The sequence below is a fragment of the Morone saxatilis genome, unplaced genomic scaffold (genome assembly GCF_004916995.1).
Source record: "Morone saxatilis isolate NCDOM2014 unplaced genomic scaffold, NCSU_SB_2.0 Contig19, whole genome shotgun sequence".
Lineage (NCBI taxonomy): Eukaryota > Metazoa > Chordata > Actinopteri > Moronidae > Morone > Morone saxatilis.
In genome coordinates this window covers 8064113-8084664 of record NW_023339751.1, presented here as the reverse complement: position 1 = coordinate 8084664, position 20552 = coordinate 8064113, and the positions used below count along the sequence as shown (strand labels likewise).

The 20552-nt window shown below is 38.8% G+C and overlaps 2 protein-coding genes across 3 annotated transcripts in view; both read right to left on the bottom strand.

The window, feature by feature from the left end:
• The window catches only part of thbs2a (thrombospondin 2a), an 18133-nt gene extending 17588 nt beyond the window's left edge, over window positions 1-545 (bottom strand). The window contains exon 1 of one of the 2 annotated variants that reach the window (XM_035663224.1): window positions 232-545. The gene's annotated coding sequence lies outside the window, so the exon portion shown is untranslated. The remainder of the gene's footprint in view (window positions 1-231) is intronic. The other variant, XM_035663225.1, reaches the window with a different exon arrangement.
• A 12311-nt stretch (window positions 546-12856) lies between these two features.
• Window positions 12857-20552, bottom strand: part of wdr27 (WD repeat domain 27) — a 44736-nt gene continuing 37040 nt past the window's right edge. The window contains exon 24 of the mRNA XM_035663092.1: window positions 12857-15269. Within this exon, the coding sequence (XP_035518985.1) occupies window positions 15156-15269 (114 nt within the window). The 3' untranslated portion in view covers window positions 12857-15155. The remainder of the gene's footprint in view (window positions 15270-20552) is intronic.

Genomic DNA, 20552 nt, shown 5'->3' with positions numbered 1-20552 from the left:
AAAAAACAACCAAAAAACCCAATAACTCAACATTATAATATACAATGATTGTGGTTAAACAGCTATAATAAACACTTTACAGCATCACATTTGCAGCTTATTGACTGTTCATGACTAAAATCGCCACCAGCTTTTCTGGTTTATCTTTTAGCGTTTTCAGTCAACAGGTAATGAATCACTTGAATGACTTAAACTCTCCACACAGAGAAGTTCAAGGACAAATAAACTTACCTGACGAATGCAGTTTTTAAAAACTCAGTCAGATATCCGACAATAAAAAAATAAAAACGTTGTAATCAGGGTAGAAAAGGAACTTATTTGATGAATTTAGCCGGTGATTTAATGAATTAGAAGTGGTATCTCCTGTAAACGTCGTGCGTAAAAACTGTAAAGTCCACTTTGGTGCACTACATCCACAGTCTGGAGGACTTCAGGCGCAACAGTGACTGAGGCACTCGCCTCCCTCCTCCTTATATAGAGGCTCGCAGAGTGCCTGTCAATCAAAACTCTTTTGGGTACGAACACTTTGAGGTCGGTTGTTAAGAGACAGAGTTACATAATTATCTTCCGATGGCGTAATGTTTCTTATCCGTGCTCACACACAGAAGAGGCTGGTATGAGGGGGGGGGGGGGGGGGGGGGGGGGGGAGGCGTTGAGACCCCTCCCCTTCTGTCTCGCACTGTGATGCCCACCATCCCCTCCCAATCAAACCCACCATCCCTCTGTGTCTGGAGATAATTCACATTTACTGGGGAAGAGAGATGGAGGGAAGTGGGCTGTTTTACTTTGGTGGTAGAACGTTATGGTGATAAAAGAACCCAAAACCATGTTGCAGTGGGTGCACTTCATAAATGTGTTGTTACACAATTTACAAAATGAGGATAAAGTCAGAGATTTGTGGGGTAGAGGACAGCTTTGACATCTTCTTTCCTGAATATTATAGGGATAGTTTGTAAAAAGCAACCACTCTACACAAGAGTAAAGATTTGGAATATGTGGGTAACTGCATTTTCCCTAAACTAGTGTTATAATTCAAAACTTGCAAAATATCAATAACTCAAAGTGAGAATCCCAGCTATGTCTGCAATGTGAGACAGAAAAAGAACATGAAAATGCCCTCTAATACAATAGATACTTTGGATGCTTCCACTTTGCTGGCAAACAGTGATGTGCGTCTGGAGATGGTCAGGATTTTGCCAAGGCTTCCCTCTGTGGTGTCAGGGAAAGAAAAGCTGATACAACGTCTCATTCTTGGAGCCCTGTAGAGGGATCGTTGGGCTGGATGTGGGTAGGCCTTTGTGTACCAATCATAGGATACGTCTCAGGGATGGTTTGCGTCAATTGGAAATGTGCATTCCATTTAGAAGGAAAAAAAGGGGGCGAAGAACAGACAGTTTCTTACCAAATGGGGAGATTGCCTTTCAACAACATGGATTCAAACCTGACAAAAATTAGAAACAGTAGTGAACGGTTAGTCAGACATTGAAGAATATGACGATGGTTGCTGATGATAAAAGCATTTTGCAGTGACCAGAGAACATCAGATTAAAACTGTCAGGGCTGGAAAAGTTGAAATACACCACAGACTTGCACTCATTAAACGTGGTAGTGCAACTGTCAGTTGTAGTTTCTCAAGATGGGTTTTAATAAGTTTGAATATGTTCTTTTTAAGTCATTAATCATAAAAGTTATAATGGCAGTTGTGGAAGAAAAAGGTCTTCAGTGGCTGTTTTAGTATAAAGTTGGATCTGACTGCAACCTCAAATTATAAATTACACTTTTAAAACTACTTGTAGATGTTCAATTGTAGACTTTTTATGCTATAACCATTACTCTAAGAATGTAATTACTGTCGTCAAGGCGGGTCCACTAATATCTTTCATTTCTAAAATCTGCATTTACTCATTTTTAACTATATGACAAACAGCAGGACTGAGTAATGAGGCTTTAACAGACGAGTGGAAAATATTTCAGATAAAAAGTAAACTTTGGCATCCTCAACATCACATTTAAAAAGTGCAGAGCTACTGCAGAGCAAATGTAGGCAGTGGAGGTGAAACTCTAATGTGGTTTTATCCGTGCAAAGTCATGTAATATTTATAAATGAGAAGAGAAGAATAGAAGGTAGCAACAAATCCATGTCAGACTTGTTTATACCAAACTGTGCCATAAAGAGAGTCAAGAACACACTGCTCTAATATCTTGCTCAGAACGCAGTTTGCACAGTTCAAGTTCCCGTCACTTTTAAGATATTTTTTAAAACTTTCTGGGTCATTTGGATCACACCCCGATCCAAAGCTTACCTAGTACTGCGGAGCAGAGATCCACACATAAACGTGGATTCCTCCATTAATGCTACAAACACCAGAGATCTGGAAGAGCCTTGAAATAAAGGTGATGGATGTCAGTTAGGTTGATAAACAACTATAGTTTCCAGTTCTCTTCTCCAAGCTGTGACTTCACCATGGAGGTTTATGTGTTTTTAACAGAAAACTGGTTCAGTGTGACTCAGGAGCACAATCCAAAAAGGAAATCTGGCACCTGAAATGTTTAAAGTACTGAGAACTGGAGAGAGTGACACATGTAACATGCAAATCTCACATCATCTGTAAAATACAATAGTTTTGGGAATGATGAAAATAAAGAGTTTAGGTAGAAATGGTCTTTTTAGTTAAGATTAACTTCAAATAGCCCCTTTAAGTTGATCATGCCAAAAGCTGAGTAATGCCAATGAAACAGATTTGGCCAGAATGGCTGGCATTGTAAAATACCCTTGCATAATCTCCCAAATGCAATGACGGCTCTGTTAGCATGACAATTGCACTATAATGTACAGTAAGTATTTAAATATCTGGAGAGAAGCACCATTTTCTTTGGATATTACTGTCCTCACCACTGATTTGCACTTTACTTACTACAGTAGTTACTGGTGTTAGTTTGCTTGTGGTTATGGCAATGGCATCAAATGAACCTTTATTGCTCCAAAGCCAATGTGGCTGTTCCCATTCCCATTAGCCTACTACTGGAGGTGAGTTTAAACATTATCATTGGAGCCTCCAGTTTGTTATTGTTTCTTTCAAATTTTAGACTTCTGTGCACCCAATGACTAGCAGGCTTGTCAAAACAAGTAAATCAAACTTTCATACAGCAACCTATATGTCAAAATGTATGTTCATATGTGTGTATTAAGGGGAAAGTGAGGATGAAAGAGCTTTGTACACACACACACATTTCACATATGCCTTTAAGTTGCTATACCGTGAAACTGAATGACCTTTAGCTCCCTAAAACAGCAGATCCTTTTCCGACAAATCTAACCATTTGGTGAAGAAATTACGATGTGTCTCTGACTGAAACATAGTTCAAATTAAAGTTAGTTAGTCTTTGATTTAGATTCAGATTCAGATTCAGATTCATAGTCTTTGATATGATAGTTTTAAGCCCCACTTGCGATGTGGCTTTTGGGGTGGAAGTGTTGGTTCGTCGGTCCATCACCTTGGTCCAGACTGAAATATCTGACTTTCCTCTAGTGCCACCATGAGGTTGACAACTTGAGTTTTAAGTGAAATGTCTGGACAATGTATTGTCATGTTCTCCTCAGGGTGAATGGACTGAATCTAGTCTGAATATCAAGTCAAAATTTTAATTTGTTAAATACTTTGGTTTATCATGCAACAATACCTGCAAAACTGTGGCATTCCCATCAGCTTCAGCTCTACTTTGTGTTTAGTGCTAATTAGCAAATGTTAGCATGCTAATCATTATGCATGCATTAGCACTGTCATTGTGAGCATGTTAGCATGCTGACATAAGCGTTTAGCTAAAAGCATCACTGTGCTATAAATACAGCCCATAGAGCTGGCTGCAAACAATTGTCCAATTGTTCAGTGATGCTGTCTAAAAAAAGAAAGATTGGAGATTCAGATGTTTTTTTGGAGTTACAGACGTTTTCTTCAAGAGTTCTCAAAATAGTAATTTGCTAGGTCAGAATAACATAATGTTTCCCTCGCCAAACACTGGTCAGTCAAATTTTACCGTCACTGACTTCATTTGTTTTGGTCTCTTCCCTCAATTTAAACACTTGTGTGCTGTAGCTTATTTACTTTATGCAAACAAAAAGACAAAATGCATTTTCCTACCATGCGTGTTAATTTGACCTGATGACACAGTTTGTTGTTTATAGCTGATGTATGGAGCCACATCAGAACAACTACCAATCAAAGCCTCTGGGCTGCAGAAAGCTATGGAAAACTGTTCCTGTGCAGAAATAGATCTTCACTAGCAAAATAATACCAGAGTATTATACAGTTTGCATTTTGGCTCATGTGATGTCATTTCTGAACACTTCAGTCTCTGGTGTTCTTGTATTTTGCATAAAATGTCACATGATGATACCATCACCAGTCACTTCCTGAAATATCACCAGAATGTCTTGACTAAAAATCCTGTCTAAAAGTCCAGATCTTATTTCGAATGTGGGACACCCAGAGCATTTCCTCTCTGAGATGGATTGTTACAGGTAGTAATTTACAACAACCTGTGAGTCACTCGACAGGCCTTTTTTTTTTTTTTTTAAAACAGAGCTCCATGGATTGTTCTCATAGGTTTTGTGAGGAAATTGAGAAGTCAATGGGGGAGCAAAAAAACTGGGGAAAACATTCAAGCTGATCTGTACACACCATTTATCATTAAATCGCAACACTGCAGGACTTCCAGTTTGACTCTTTGGCTTTGGAAGAATGTTCTAACCATGTATTGACGCAATAATGATGTCCACTAGTCGTCCTACACTTTCAATAAGAAGGTAACCTTTACTGTCATCAGAAATGTGTGCATTATAACACTACAAGACCTACGCTTTAGGTTTAACCTGGTAATATATTGTCCACAGAATCTAGCATGTAACAACCAAGAAGAAGAACTCGCAAAAAGGAGTGCTTGTTTCTAGGACACCACATGTTTGCTTTCAAAGCATCTAATTCGAGTTTTCATATAAAAATGGCTCGCATACCTTGGCTTAGACCAGGCATTACATCCAAGTGAGATAACCAATGTTTGACTTGTACTCCTCTCAAAGGTTTATATGTGACCTATGTGGGTGGGATTTGTTGATACATGATTTCTAAATTCAACACAACTGAATATTTCCTGGGTGATATTATGCTTGGGATCATAACAGCATCACAGGAACACCTCCATGTTATTGTCACAAAAAGTACAAAATCAGATGATGCTGCTCAAAATGTAAATTTGCCAAACCTTTGTTTGTGTGCTTAGCCAATATCCTGAGCGGAAGGGTGAACAGAGGGAATCTTGTTTACTTCCTTTGTTGCCTGCAGGACTGTTGGAGGATGGCAGGCTTTGAGAAGCCCATTAATTGCCTGCTGGTTGCTCATGTTTAGCGAGGGTCAAACACTGCCAGCTTTATGCAAGGCTGCTTGTCATTGTGATGTAATCAGGCCTCTGTCAATCCAGTGGGCTAAGACTTTTTCCCAGATGTGTATCTGAACTGTTGGACTTGAACACAAGCAAAATGTCCCCAGATTGCAGGTCTGAAATGCGAGGTTGAGTTCTGAACTTAAATAAATGCGAGATAGTGTATAAAATAAAAGAAAGTGCAAGTGTTTCCTGAAGTTTACTTTGACTCATACTTACCTACATTTAGGTTAATGGGTGGGGAAAATTACACTTCCACTCTCTTTTTCACAATTGCATTTTCATTTCAGAGATGCAATCATTTGGTAATAACTTCCAGATTCCCATTTTCCTTGAGCTTGTGCTGATGGGATATGTAGAGTTATGGCGGAGCAGTAAGATATATAGAGCTAATTTATAAGAGCTTAAGAACCGAAAGAATTTTTGGCTCATTTTACAGAAAACGTGTGGAAGTATTACTAAGATCTAGAGGGAACAACAATGCGGGACCTAGAAAAAGATTGATGTGTGTGGACAGTGAAAGCAAGCACCATGAACAGTGTTGTGTGAGAGAGAGAACAAAGTGAGACTGAGATCTCTTCAGCGTAGCGGAGAGGAGGAGGAGGAGCTCTGGCCTTGGGTCCCTGGGCACAGAAGGTGCTGCTGCATAGCTGAAGCTTCACTGCCTATACAAACTCATCCTGCACTGTTGTGGCTCATGGAGGTGAACTAAACAAGTTTATGTTCAAGTTAATAACTATGTTAAAGTACTACATTTATTTCACACCAAACAGCCTTACACCAGTTGTGGAAAGCACTACTTTATACTTATACTTTTCAGAGGTACCTATTATACTTTTTACTCCACTTTATTTATTTGGCTGTTATAATTTTAAGTTTCTTTACAAATTAAGATTTTAGTAAATTATACCCTTATGACATTTATATTCACAACTCCTAATAAAATAAACAAGCTACACCATTAAAATGCTGCTTACACATAATGCATCAATAACAATAATCCAATGATATAATACAGTATAATATAACACTGAAAAGTGTCATTCATATTTATTATACTGCTAATAGTGCAGTACTTTTACTTAAAGCTGCAGTAATTAACATTTCTATATGAATAATGGATCAAATAAGTTTGTGTAATGTAAACTGGGTCCCTACTAATGACAAAAACAGAGAATTCTCACACTACCCTGCACAACATTTTATCGTCTTTCAGCTCATTGTTTCACTTTTTATGGCTTGTAACCCTGTTTTTAGGCACAGCAGGCAGTGGCTGCAGAAACTCTAAATAAGCTCTGAAATAACCTACTGTACCAGTGCTACCATCTTGGCACAAAAAGGCAGAAAGACACAAAGTTAGCACCTAGCTGGTGAACATATAGCATCTTGCAACTAAAGAGCCAAATATTTTCTCTGGAGTTTTTCTTTTTTCTATTACAACTATAATTTTGCAGCACATTAATTTAACACCTTTTATTGTACAGAATGATTTAATGAAAAGTGTCAGACCTGTTTGGTTGTTTCTCATCCCTTATACTTAGGCCTGACCAGTTTACCAGTATTCTAGACGTTTGCCAATGTCATCAAATCAAATTAGACCCCTCCATTCTACTTTGCCAGTCTTGCATATATTTTTCCATGGCCAAATTCAACTAGATAAACCTCAGTCTCTCAAAGATAGATGTCTAGGGCTTCACCCGCAATATTTTGGTGTCCCAGTTATCTGAAACATGCTTTTTTTTTTTCTGGCCTTTTCTGGACGGAGACAGCTGAAGATCGACAGGAAAGGGGGTAGAGAGAGAGGGAATGACATGCAGCAAAGGGCCGCAGGTCAGATTCGAACCCAGGTTGCTGCAGCAACTCCGTATATGGGCACCCATCTGAAACATGTGGCTTGGAGGGCTAGCATCTTATGTAAAATCATTCTTAGTGCATTGTCCAAAATGCTTTAGATTTGTGGCTCTTAAAATAGCTGTCGGGACAGATTACCTAACCGTGGTAAGCATTTATAGACATATGTTAATAAGCTGTCTGAGCAGATGTCTCAGTATCGTAACTCTGAGACATTAGTTATGGGTGAATTTAATATAAATTGGCTAACTGATCTGTATCTGACCAGCTAAAATATATTCATCTTATTTCAGCTAATAACCGACCCTACAGGCCAAACTTGAGAGATCCTTTAAGGTCCACACAGATTTGATTCTGTCCAATATAAATGGTAAAATCCTAGCTACGGGAGTATTTGACTGGGGAATCAGTGATAATCACAGAACAGCTTCAAACAGACACTCAAGACATTTCATGACATCACATAGGACACCATAGTAATACACACTTCTGACTTTCCTGATGTAACTTGTAGCTTACATGAGCTTACTCATCCCAGTAAGTAAACCTATTTGCTAGCTCCGGCTAAATTCTGGAAGGTTTTATTAAAACAAATTCACCCCCTCCTTACCTCCAAGCGTTAATTCTGATGGTCCTGTAGGATTAAATTAAAATGAGATCTACTTCAGCTTTCAATAAATACTTTTCTGCAGCTGACCATTTATTTGACACTACAGGGACTCCACCTCCACACAGCAACCATACTCACATAGCCTCCTCCAGTTCTTTGTTCATTATTCAGCCTCTCAGTGCACACGCTGTTCTTATGGTCTTACAAGCAACAGATTTTAGGAAGCTGATGGGTGAGGACAACTTGGGTCCTTTCTTTCTTAAACTTTCCACACCCGCCATTGTAGAATACACTAAATATGGTATATTCTTAACCTCTACATTTTCTCTAGCACAGTCCCTCACGTCTGGACTTTGGCGCATGTCCAGACGTGCATAAAGGAGGAGATAGAAGTCGTCCAATGTCTAAGTTTTCCTGCCTGTCAATGGATGTGTGAAAAAGTTAAAAGATAAAACTGAACTAGCTGTTTTTGGAGTTAAAGAAAAAACAACTAAAAGTGTGTGCACAGCTTTGGTTGCTAATGTTAAAGACCACAAACCAAGCCAGGAATCCGCCTACTATCACCTTAAGAATATATGAAGAATTAGATTACTTATGTGGGATTTAGAAAACCTTGTCCATGCTTTTACCCTCAGTAGGCTCGAATCCTGCAATCCTATCTTTACAGGTCTCTCTAAAAAGTCGATCAGACAGCTGCAGCTGATTCAGAACGCTGCTGCTAGTCCTCGCTCAGACCAGGAGTTGATCACATCACTTCAGTTCTCAGATCTACTTTAAAATACCGCTATTAGTTTATAGAGGACTGAATGGTTTAGGGCCAAATTAATTCTTATGTGCTGCTCCGTTATGCAACATCCAGACCTCCCAGATGGTCTGGGACAGGTCTATTTACTGTCCACATTTCAAATTAACACGGAGAAGCCACTTTCAGTTTTTATGCACCACATATGTGGAACAAACTCCGTACCGCACATCGGACTTTGATACAAGAGCCCATTGAAAACACAGTGAGGATAGGAGCAGTTAGCAGGAATGATGAGTTGAAGAATACCAAATGTTCCAGAGGAGAATTTCCTGCTCATTATTGACTCCAGGTTTTGTTGTTGGCACCCTGCTTCTATCTGTACACCGAAGGTTTTAAGCATTTAGGGTAAATGAGTGTGATGCAGCCATGGTGAAGGAATAACATTCCCTGCAATACCTAGATTTTGAGACATTTTCCTTGCTGCTGAATTGGAGTTCATTCGAGGGTATGAAAACCTGGCACAATATGAAACAAAGTAATGCCACAACCTGAAGTTATTCCTCAAATTTAAGTTAGTCAGGCAGGTGATAGCCATGGTTGGTTGGCAACCACACAACCTGAAAACTAAGTTCAAGTACTGAATGACAGATGATATATTTGGGCTTTTATATCACTCACTTTGATGCGTTTTCAAACGTTGCCGGCACGCTAAACCTGAGCAGTAACTTTGATCACATCATCCTCTTTGGAGCTTTTGTCTTTGTTCATTTATGGCAAAAGTAAAAGATTAAGAACCAAAGCTCAATGTTATGTAACAATTGTAATTTCACAAATTGATAGCAGAAAGATTAACAAGCTATACAGAGACATGCGTACCAATTACATCCATACAGTGAAGTGGAGCTCAACCACATGTGCTGTTAATTCTCCAGCTTGGTTAAACATGATTAAAGAGGAAAACATAAAATTGCCTCTTTGAGGAAATAAATTCTGTCATAAAAACAAAGGAATTTGCTAATGGTAGAGTTTGCTGTTGAAATGCTATCTTTGTGTCAGTGAGAGGTTGGAGTTTAGGTTGATGGGGTGAGTTAATGAACCTGAGAAATGTGCAGAGACTTGATGGTTTACACTCAGATGCCAAACTATCATCTCATCTCACCCTTGCACCTTGGCTTAATGGAGCTGACGAACTGTCTTAACCTCATGAAGACATTGAAGAAAGACTGTGCACTCAGCAACGTGGTTCTTCGACTCAAACGAAAAACTCAGAATAACCTTAAGTCTCATCGTGCAGTTTGGACTCACACATGGCTTTAATAGGCCTTTAAATTTGCCAAAGAGTACTAAAAGAGGAATTAATGGAGCAAACTTATCAATTTATTTTATTTTTTTATTTTTATTTTATTAAAGATTGTTGCTCAAAGAGCTTCTATTTGAAGGGATTTCAAAAGCTCGACAGGGTTCCTAAGTGACCCCATTCTATTTCAGCAATCTGGCACCTCGTGTTACGTGCTCCTGTTTTCCCCATTTTTCCCGCTAACTCCATGAGGGTCTTGTGTTGATTTATCTGAGTGTTAAGCACTCGAATGTTTATGCCTTGTACCCTGGATGACACCATCTGCTACTAATCGGTATTTCCGTCGTTGTCTGCACACAGCAGCCCAGAACATCTCGGGACAGAGTCAAGTACAAAGACACTGATTTCCCTGTCTGGCTCCATCTGGATCATCCATCACCAATATTCACTAGTCCCTCTATAGCTTACAATCAATGTACATCCTTTACAGTTACCTTGTATACTGTAGTCAGAAAGAGTTACTCTAAGAGATACTGAACACTATGGTATGTGGTGTATCATTCAAGCCAAAAATATGACTGTCTAATTTGTAGACCACATAAGGAGAAACACAGGCCGCTAACACTTGTGCCATTTCTTTTCTTTAACGCTTTTTGTTAACATATTCACCAAGAAATGTATGCGAATCATGAACATGTGTATGATAAGATTCCCTTGCAGACATGTAGGGAGGATGTGTTTTATATATTCAGTGTTTTTTTTTCTTTCCCTGTTTCGATTGTAAAGTAATGTACAGAGATAAGACTACACTGCTCACTGCTGTGGTGTTTTTACACAGCTCTTTTCAAATATTTCTTTTTGGTGCTACAGTGACAGCGTAATACAGCTTTTTACTTTGGAGTTTGAGTGAATGCTGATGATGTTTGACTGTCTGCAGGTGGCACTGTTTTCTTTTTTTAGCTTTTGTGGCTATTGCTGCTCATGCTAACTGCCAACTATTGGTTTCCAAGCACACTACTTATGCTGCCATTAGAGATACAAAATTGTACTTAAGTAAAAGTACTTGGTCTTTTATCAGTAAAATACACTTTTAAGTATCAAAAGTAAACATACTCATTATGCTGAATAGAGTATTATATATGTTTTCATAATTGATGCATTAACTTAACAGCATTTCAATATTGAATTTGGTTAAGACTGACCTAATTTTAAGTAAAAAGTACAATATTACCCTCTAAAAATGTTAAGCAAGTAGCAGGAAATTGTAACACTCCGATGCGTACCAACAAATACTGTATAGTGCTTGAGTAAATGTTGCTACATTTCTGTTACGTTTCACCCCTACATAAAATGTATGCAGGTGAAAACATTTTTTTTTTTACTTTCAAGTTAATCATGTCATGTCGAATTACTTAATTAAAGAGTCATAAATTGTTGCCATGAGTTGGCTGAGTGACATGGCAGACCACACAAGGACCCTGACCGTTCTTACCCTCTTTCACAACTCATGTGGTGTATAGGTAATGAGAAAGGAGGCACCATGGTGTAACTTTAATGTTCAGCCTGACAGCACATACCACATTACACCTCTTTTGCTTCACCGTGTTTACAGTTGTGTGTGCATTAGTGCCCTGTGCTCCTGTAGATCAGCCTCATGCAATAAGTCAAAGTTGGCAAAGTTGGCAAAGTTGGCAAAAAACTGTCCCATGCTAGTATTTGGGACTGTTGGGACATTGTGAGGGGTCTTTAGGCTGCCTCTGTTGACTTCCAATGTAACACACTACATGGGATAAAACAAGCAATTGTCACACCAATTGCTCTTTTTTGTCCTTGATGCTTCACATCCTTCATGACAGGCCATTATCATACTGATATTATGTAGTCTGATCCTGTCATTAGTTTACACCAGGTGTCTAAGGCAGCCTTTGAAAGCTCTCATCAAATAGCTCGCCAATAAGCTGAATAATTGTTATGTTCAGCCACCAGTCAACAATAACCCTAGTAAAACAAACATGACTCATGTCAAAGATTATCACTTTAATATCCATTAGCCTGGCTACTTCTTCTAAATAATTTGTAGAAAATTACACGATATTTAGAAAAGCTTTACGTAAGACTTGCATGAGTCACAGCTACATGACAGCAGTTTTTGACATGTGCACTAATATTTCCCTCCCTTCACTTTGGGCTGCTCTGAGTTCATGAAAACAAAAGAGAGAGATCCTTCAGGGAATCATAAAACTACTTGTGCCACATGATGTATATCTTGGTTTTCTTTATATAAAGTAGTCATGAAGAAGAGTGAAGGCTGTCATTCGGAGCTCAGGCCAGTGGACGTCCAAAACACTTTACAGGCAATGTTGGAGGCATGCACAGATTGTTTGAGTTGTAGATGATGCTCAGATGGAAAATAAACATCTAGATTTGAATTCTGCACTGTATCTTCCCCAAATGTGATACTCTGCCCTATTCAGGTCCGTCATATACCCGGTATCCTAGTTCACTGCAAACTTGGACGCAGACTAAGTTCTTCTCTTTGTCAAACTGAATGACAAAATGTTGTGAGAGATCAAATTCTGGGCCAGATTGCGTTATTATGTACAGGCGTGGCTATCCTTGAAATCTTTTTATTTGCAAGTATAAACACATCATTCTTTACTGGTGAGATCAATGCAGGGAGTGCGCCCAAAACAACCTCACACAGACAAGGAATGTGCGTGTACACCAATATATCACTTTGTGAACGTGTGCTCAGTGAGTTTTAAAATAGCAGGTTAATTCATTCAAGAGAAGACACTGAATCCTTCACTCACTCACACACATTCCAGCACATTAAAATGGAGAAAGAACATGGCTACATAAATTTACTCCACAGACAATTTATTATGTTTTGTTCCAGTAGAAAGTCTCTGCTGCTTGGAGGAACACTAAAGCTCACCGTGACAGGGCAGACTCAACCTTGCCAGTACATAGGCTACCTATCTTTGTGGCATAAAAAACATGTACACACATATACATAGACATAATGTGTATGGCAAAAGAATAGGTACCACCCCATAAATCCTATGCAGCCTCAGCTCTGCTTTCTTTAATGTATAACAGTATCAGTTTTTGTGATAGGAAACCTGGCAGCTGATATTGTGCAACTTCAAAGCTATATTTCATCTGGCCCAGCTGAGGTTGGTGGTGCACAGAGAACAATCTTCACAGGCAGTCGGCCTCTGTATCAATTAAAGAACACAGTCCAATGAGACGGAGTAAATCAAACACAGAATACTGGACAGGGGACAAGGCAGGGACGAGCAGTCTTCTGAAAATTTACCTCCATCTAAGGGAGTTAAGACAAGGCAGCCTATCAGTGGATTTATCATTCTATCATCAGCGTCAGTGTCAGATAGTGCGTCAAATACAATGTCTTTTCCTAATGGACGAAGGATGAGTGATGCTTGAGGTTTTCATTCCATTACAGATAGGTAGAGTTTTCCTTTAGCCTCTCTTAAGACAGCTGTGGGTTATAAGATGTCGGCTGTGATAATAGCACCACAGTAGGAAATAAAGTTTTTTTCTGGGCAAGAAAAAGTGAAAATTGTGGCCTGATCTCCCAGAGTCAAAGAAAATAAAGTGGTTGCCACTGAAATGTCGTACATGATGTAGTCTCTTGTTGTTACTTTGGTATTGTGCATAAACCTTTTGATTGTGTTCGTGATCCTAAACAAAACAAGTAAAATTGAAGTGGATTTAATGATGTGAAAGAAAAAAAAACTCAACTCAATAAAAATAGCAATAACAAAAGAGACTTGAAACATGATCAATAAATGTAATTTGTTTTCAATGATTAAATAATAAAATAATAATAATAATAATGATAAAGGCCAAAACGAACTAGAAGTTAAATTCAAAACAATTTCTGGAAAGATAAAGAACACCAGTATCAAAATGAGCACATATAAAATGTGGTGTGGTTTAAAAGTAAGTCCAGAGTAAATCCATAAACCCAGACATTTCATTTGATCAACTTTCTGGAGAGATGCACCATCATTACAAACTAAAACCAGAGAGTTGGATTTCGATTTAAGGTTCTCTCTCATACCAAAGACTATTGTGTAAGACTTTGTTTTATTGAGTTTGTTAGCTGACAGTCAACTTTGTAAAATGTTAAAGTTGGTTTGAAAAGTCTCTTTAATATGTGATGAATGAGGTTTTTATGTACATATAATAGTATATAGTATGGGATACCTGGGGCCACGTTACTGTGGCAAATATATAATGTGGTAATAGTGCTAAATAGGACTTTGATGTATATATATTAATTTCAATGGATATATTGTAGTATATATGTAACTAATAACAATCACCAAAAATCAAGAAATCATAAATAAAAAAAGAAAACAGAAGCGGTCCTTAAATCGAACCTTGAGGTACACCTTATATACTTCTAGTAAAAACAGATACATTAACACATACATAAATACATATTGTGAGAAATACTGTGATGAAGATGTAACAATTTATTCATACTTGACAAACATGAGAGTCCCATACTTTTATTCTGCTCTATTACAATTGAGTGTAGTTGACATTTTGCTGTGACTGAGGTAGAGAAGAGTAAATGTACAGCTCAAACAATACGATGGGTGTGTCAGTGTGAACAGTAGTAGCATCTGTGTGTCTGGCAGCCAAAGAGGTTGCACCCAGTTGATGTCATAGCTCTGTGTGCTGATCTGTTAAGTATAGTGGCCACAGCCAGTGATACAGAAGTACATCTGTTCCACATACTGAACAAACTAAATCTTATGCTTGACCATCCAGAATGTAGATGAACGTATGGGAATAACTGCTGATAAAATTGTTGTTGGCAAATTTAGCTGTAATTACATATAATTGAGTAAATATTGCATCACACTAATGTGGTTAAATGAAAACATATTTAATCAAACCACTGATATCACTTTGAATCTCAGTCAAAAGAAAAACAGTCTCTACATTCTGGAAGTTTAACAAAGATGTTTAAATGGGTGGGTCCTTTTGACAATTTGAAAAGAACACAAAAGTCACATATAACAAGAAAAACAAAACCTCTTTAAACTTGTATCTATCTTCATTTAACCAATAACCAAAAACAAACCCTTTCGTTCTTCTTTCCCAGTGAAATCCTAGCCAGGGGGTTGGAAATGTTTTAATGAAACCTACATGGTCTTCGCAGCAGCCTGCTGTAATTATGCAGTCATGTTGGGGACGCTATGCACAGCAGCACTGGTGTCATGAGACAGACAGGCCCCACTGCTGGACTGAAACAGTCTCAGCTTCCCATCCAGGGTCCCAGTCAGCAGCTAGGAGAGACAAGAGAAAAAAGATGACATCACGTTCAGCTTGCGGATGATATTTCCCAGGGAGTGTGTCACACATCACTCTCCTGTTTACTCTCCTGACTCTCTATTTTAGAGGACCAAGTTACACAAGAGCACACCTGCTCCCTTAAAGAAGACTAGCATCACCAAGGTCAAGAGCCATACTGTGTTTCTCAAAGAAATTCCTGGTTTTCCATACCTGCCATTTATCACAAAAAACATGAAGCCACCTGGCCTGAACTTTGTTATATAACTTTGTTTAATCAAAAGACGGGCTTGAGGTTCCCGCCAGTACTGGTCATGGTGAGTCAATTGTTTACAGATTAATAAGGCACCCACACATCAATAAACTAACAGCAACCCACACGCTGCACAACCATTTAAACACACACGTGTGCAAACAGACACCCCGCACACAAATCAACATGTGGATGCGGCACACATAAAAGGACATGTACACAATTGCTTTTTAACTATATTTCTTAGCAAGAGAGGATTATCTCATCTGTTTCTATCAGCCGGGAGAGCAGATGAGGGGGAGAGACCATTACCTCAACACTCTCACAGCCAATCAGAGGCAATAGCAACAAGTAACCTACACTTGGGGGTCAGAATGAGGCTTGTGGTACATATTCATATCTGCAGCTGCTCAGAGTAGAGTATATGATAATATGGAACAATCCTAATTCAAGACAGTTGCAGTGCATTAGACTTAAAATCTATTTCATACTACTTCAAGCCAAGGTTATTTGTACTACTCTTAATCCCACTTAAAGTCTTAAAGTTCTACACTCTACATGATGAAAACTAAGTGAAAACAAACCAATAAATTGCAAACTAAATAGGAATGCTTGGGTGAACGTCCAGATCGGCTGTGGAGTATCAGTGTCATTTATGGTGATTTCATAGAATTTTAGGTGGTTGTAAAGAAAAGAGTATCTTTTTAAAATATACTAACAGCAGGCATCTTGGAAAACAACAATTTGCCAAGCAGTGATAAAAACCACATTTGGTACAACAATAGTCCAACATTTTTTCCCATGTACTAAAGCTGTTTTATGCAGGAGAGATCATCGTTTACCAGCAAGCAGATGCCTGTGCTGGGAAAGGGAGTCACAATAGCTGAGGTCTGAGGATGACTCAGATATTCAATGGGTGGATTCAAACTTCTTTTGATGGTTAATTGTTGCAGACTTTCTCCTTAAACACACAGGAATGTGTGAAGGCCAAAGACAACATACATACTTACATAAGCATGTGTTGTGTAGTGTTTTTAGAGCAAAAATAAAAAATAAATGTTTGAGACTCTCGCACTAACAGTTTGACAGCTCATTTAACTAGCTCTTCCAGGAGTCTTCTTTCACCATGACCTCTTGCTCGATGACCTTAATCAACAATAGTCAAGCTGTCTGGGTCCTGCCCCACAGCGGCTAAAATAGCTACTTAAAACTTAAGAGGATCAGAGAGCAGCTCCATTAGCAACCACAGCTCTCTTCATCAACTGCCATCCAAAACCATCAGACTGTGTAATCACCTTGGCATTACACTCCTCCATGTAAACCATGCAGTGGAGAAAATCTCAGATTTTCTTAAAGGGTGATAACATTAATGGAATTTGTCTGTCAAACATCTGTAATCTGCCACATTCCATCTGTGCAACCTTCAACCTCTGTTTATTGAGGCTGAAGAAAGCTAAAGCCGATGAGCACTGAAGGTTTTGGGGCGACCTTCAGGGTCAGAAGTCAGACCTTGTTGCGTGCTGATTCACTGTAGACATATAGCATGAAGTCATGCTGGGCCATCAAAAGTGAGGTATTTCGCTTTCCTCAACATCCCACTTCTAAGAAACACAGTTTTCCTTGGTTTGATGTTAGATTTATTTACAACGGCCTTATGTAATCCTGTGATAAATAGGCTTTCAAGTCATTCACAAGTATATGTTTTAAAACATTTGACCTTTAATAATCCCTAAGACATAGGTCATGCTTGAGAAGCAATGTTGAAAATGTGGGCTGCATCTTCTTTAATGATACTTTTGTTTATTTGTTTTAGCGTTTAGTATACTCAAGTCTCATTCAAAACTTTTTAGGAATTCTGGGAACATAATTCAGGTGTGTCACGCATGTTACATAATCTAAGTTATAGTCAGGCATACTGGCTCAATACTGCGGAAAAAAGACCACAAATCAACAGTTCAAAGCAGGAATAAAAATTATGATTAAGAATGCAATGTGGGTTAGATTTTCAGTGGCGAACACTCCTGTTAAATGCTGACATTCTGGATAACGCAGTGTCCGTCTGCACGATCTGGTATGAACAATAGCTTGGGCTTTGAAGATATGAGGAGCAATGTGTTTTCCCTCCCAAAGGATATCATTCATCAGCTGTAGAGCACAGACTTGATAAATGCCAACATACCAGGATGTTCTGTACTGTACATACTGAGAGGGGAAGTAAGATCTACATGAGAGATGGGAAAAGGAGCAGACGGTCACCAGGGTCACTTGCTTGATGAGCTTACAAGCGTCTGTTGCTAGTGGTGATAGTATTGACAATGACTTACATATATGATCCCATGGAGATCTTTTAACCTCTTATTAATCTTTATGCATTTGTAGTATTAATATCCAAAGTTCTTTATAAACTTACAGCTACGTTTTGTTTATGTTGCAGTTAAGCCTCACTCAGTTCTTATCATATTTATTGTTATTGGAGGCAATTAAAATGATCCAAATAATATAAGTAACGGTAAATGATACTTGGTGCTCAAACAGAGTCAAAGCTTCTTGGGTGTATATGTGTATGCCTACTACTTTCTGGTACGTTGTATAAGATGGCTATAAATCGACCGTATTCTTTAGGTGATAATGTGATTCTTGTTTGAAGTCTTGCAGTTTTGTATTGTACAATGCGTATAAGTTACCTTGAACCTTAAAATGTAGACTCCCTAACTGTTTATCCATGTGCCCTGTACCCAGCCTCTGACAGTCTGCCTAGGTATATCTTATTTATAAGGCTCTGGACAGGCCCATATGGTGAATGTGACAGTACGCAGATAAGCACAGATACAATCAGACTCTCAGCATTCCGCATGCTCGCCCCAGAAGCTGCGTGTGGAATGTCTTTGATGGGAATACCCTAAAAATAAGTAATATTTAGTGGATATTTATTAAGGCTGACACATACACAGAAAAGCCCTGGCAATATTAAACACAAGTTTAATGTCATCACCAAAATGTTTGCATATTGAACACGATATACTGTATTTCAAAACGTGCTACATGGGACCTTATTCGTTTAATTCAACTTAGAAAAAAACAAAACAATTTGTTCTATGCTGCTTGATAACATGACATTTTGGGAAATGTGCTTACTTCTTGCCAAGAGTTATATGAGAAGATTGATTCCACTCTCATGTCTGTACAATAAGTATGTAGCTGAAGCCAGCAGCTGGTTAGCTTAGCTTAGGCTCCGTCCAAAGGTAGCAAAATCTTCCTTATTAATTAAGATGTTATTTTATCATGTTTGTTTATTCCAGAATCCTGTGCCTCATTGGCTGCGCAGTTCTGACTCATCCGAAGCGGGAAACAATGAATGTCCCCTAGGGGACAATAAAGTATATTCTATTCTATAGAATACTTTATTGTCCCCTAGGGGAAATTTGTCATGGACTCAAAGTACGTAGTGCATAGAATAAGCTGCCCTTACAGACAATAAATAACATACAATACATATAGCAGCTGAAGCAGGCTGAGAATGGCAGTGTCGTTAGAAAATTTCAAAAAACAGGTTGCCCGGGAGACTATTGGTGCAGTTGTTTGTGTAAAGGGTGAACAGGACCGGTGAGCTTACACAGCCCTGAGGTGCACCTGTACTGATGCATTTGGATTCCGAAAGTGAGTCGTTAATCCTGACATTTTGGGTTCTATCTGTTAAAAAAAGAATAAAACCACTTAATAATAAAAGGATTAACATTCATCTGGGTCATTTTCTGTAAGAGCAGATGAGGCTGTAATGTATTAAAAGCCGAACTAAAATCAATGAACAAAAGGCGTGCATAGGCCTTGGGATCCTGCAGATGCTTAAGAGTCAGGTGGGTGATGCTATTAATTGCATCGTCTGTACTCCTCCCCTGCCTATAAGCAAACTGGAGTGGATCTAGTTCAGAATTCATTTCAGATTTCAACACGGATACCATGCATTGTTCAAAGCATTTCAAGAGATTTTCAACAGAAGTTAAAGCCACCGGTCTATAATCATTGTTTTCTGTAGGACAGGAACCAAATGAGAATCTGCAGACCTCTGAAACACAGGGCACCATGCTGGTCTAGGTCTTGGCTGCACAAGTCATGGAGAAAAGCGAGAAGCCATCATGGCCCCATATCTGCAACTCTGAAAAGTGACTGGATTTTGAGGGGATCAACTACTAACCTTGAACAGGGGTCAGCAGTTGTAATTGACTGTAGTACATTATTGCATTCCAAAGAGTAGTCCTGTGTATCAAACCTGAGAAAGAAATCATTAAGTTTGTTTGCTTTACTCAGCTCACACATGTTATGAGGCACTTTCTATGTGTTGTCATGTTGGTTACAGCTTTCATGGAGACCCAGAGTTTTTTAGAGTCCCTAGAAGCAAAAGTCTGTTCTATGACATCCCTGTGTTTCCTTCTTGCCTTCCCTAATGACTGATTAAGCTCCCTTTGCACTGATTTTAACCCCATCCTGTCATGATTCCTAAAAGCCATTTTTTCCCGGTTGATAAAGTCCTTTAACTCTCTGGTGATGTATGGCTTATTGTTAGAATAGATTGTAATAACCTTGTTGGTAATCCACACAGAATTTAATATATGTGTGTGAAAAATACAGTAAAACCATAGTCCAGTGAGGATAGCGTGTGCAGCCCAGACCTAAAAAAGTTCAAATGTTATTCCACAACAACTAAATGAGTTTCTGGGGCTACAGTTAAGACAAGAAAATACAATTATATGTCAGGGTAGAGAAAAGTCAATAAAAAGGACCAGCAGCTAGCTCCATACATCAGCAGCGTTATCACAGGTAGAGAGACAACCACACCTAAGCTGAGCTCAACAGAGCTAACTCCAGGTTGGGTCACCCCTGCTTTATTGTCTGCTCATTGTGCATCGTGGGTTAAGTCTATGCGGGACAAGACCAGTGGATCCCGCCAAGATTAGTCATAAAATACCCCGACCTTTGTGCATTCTTCAGAAACCACACTTGACCTATTCCCATGCATACCCTGAGATTC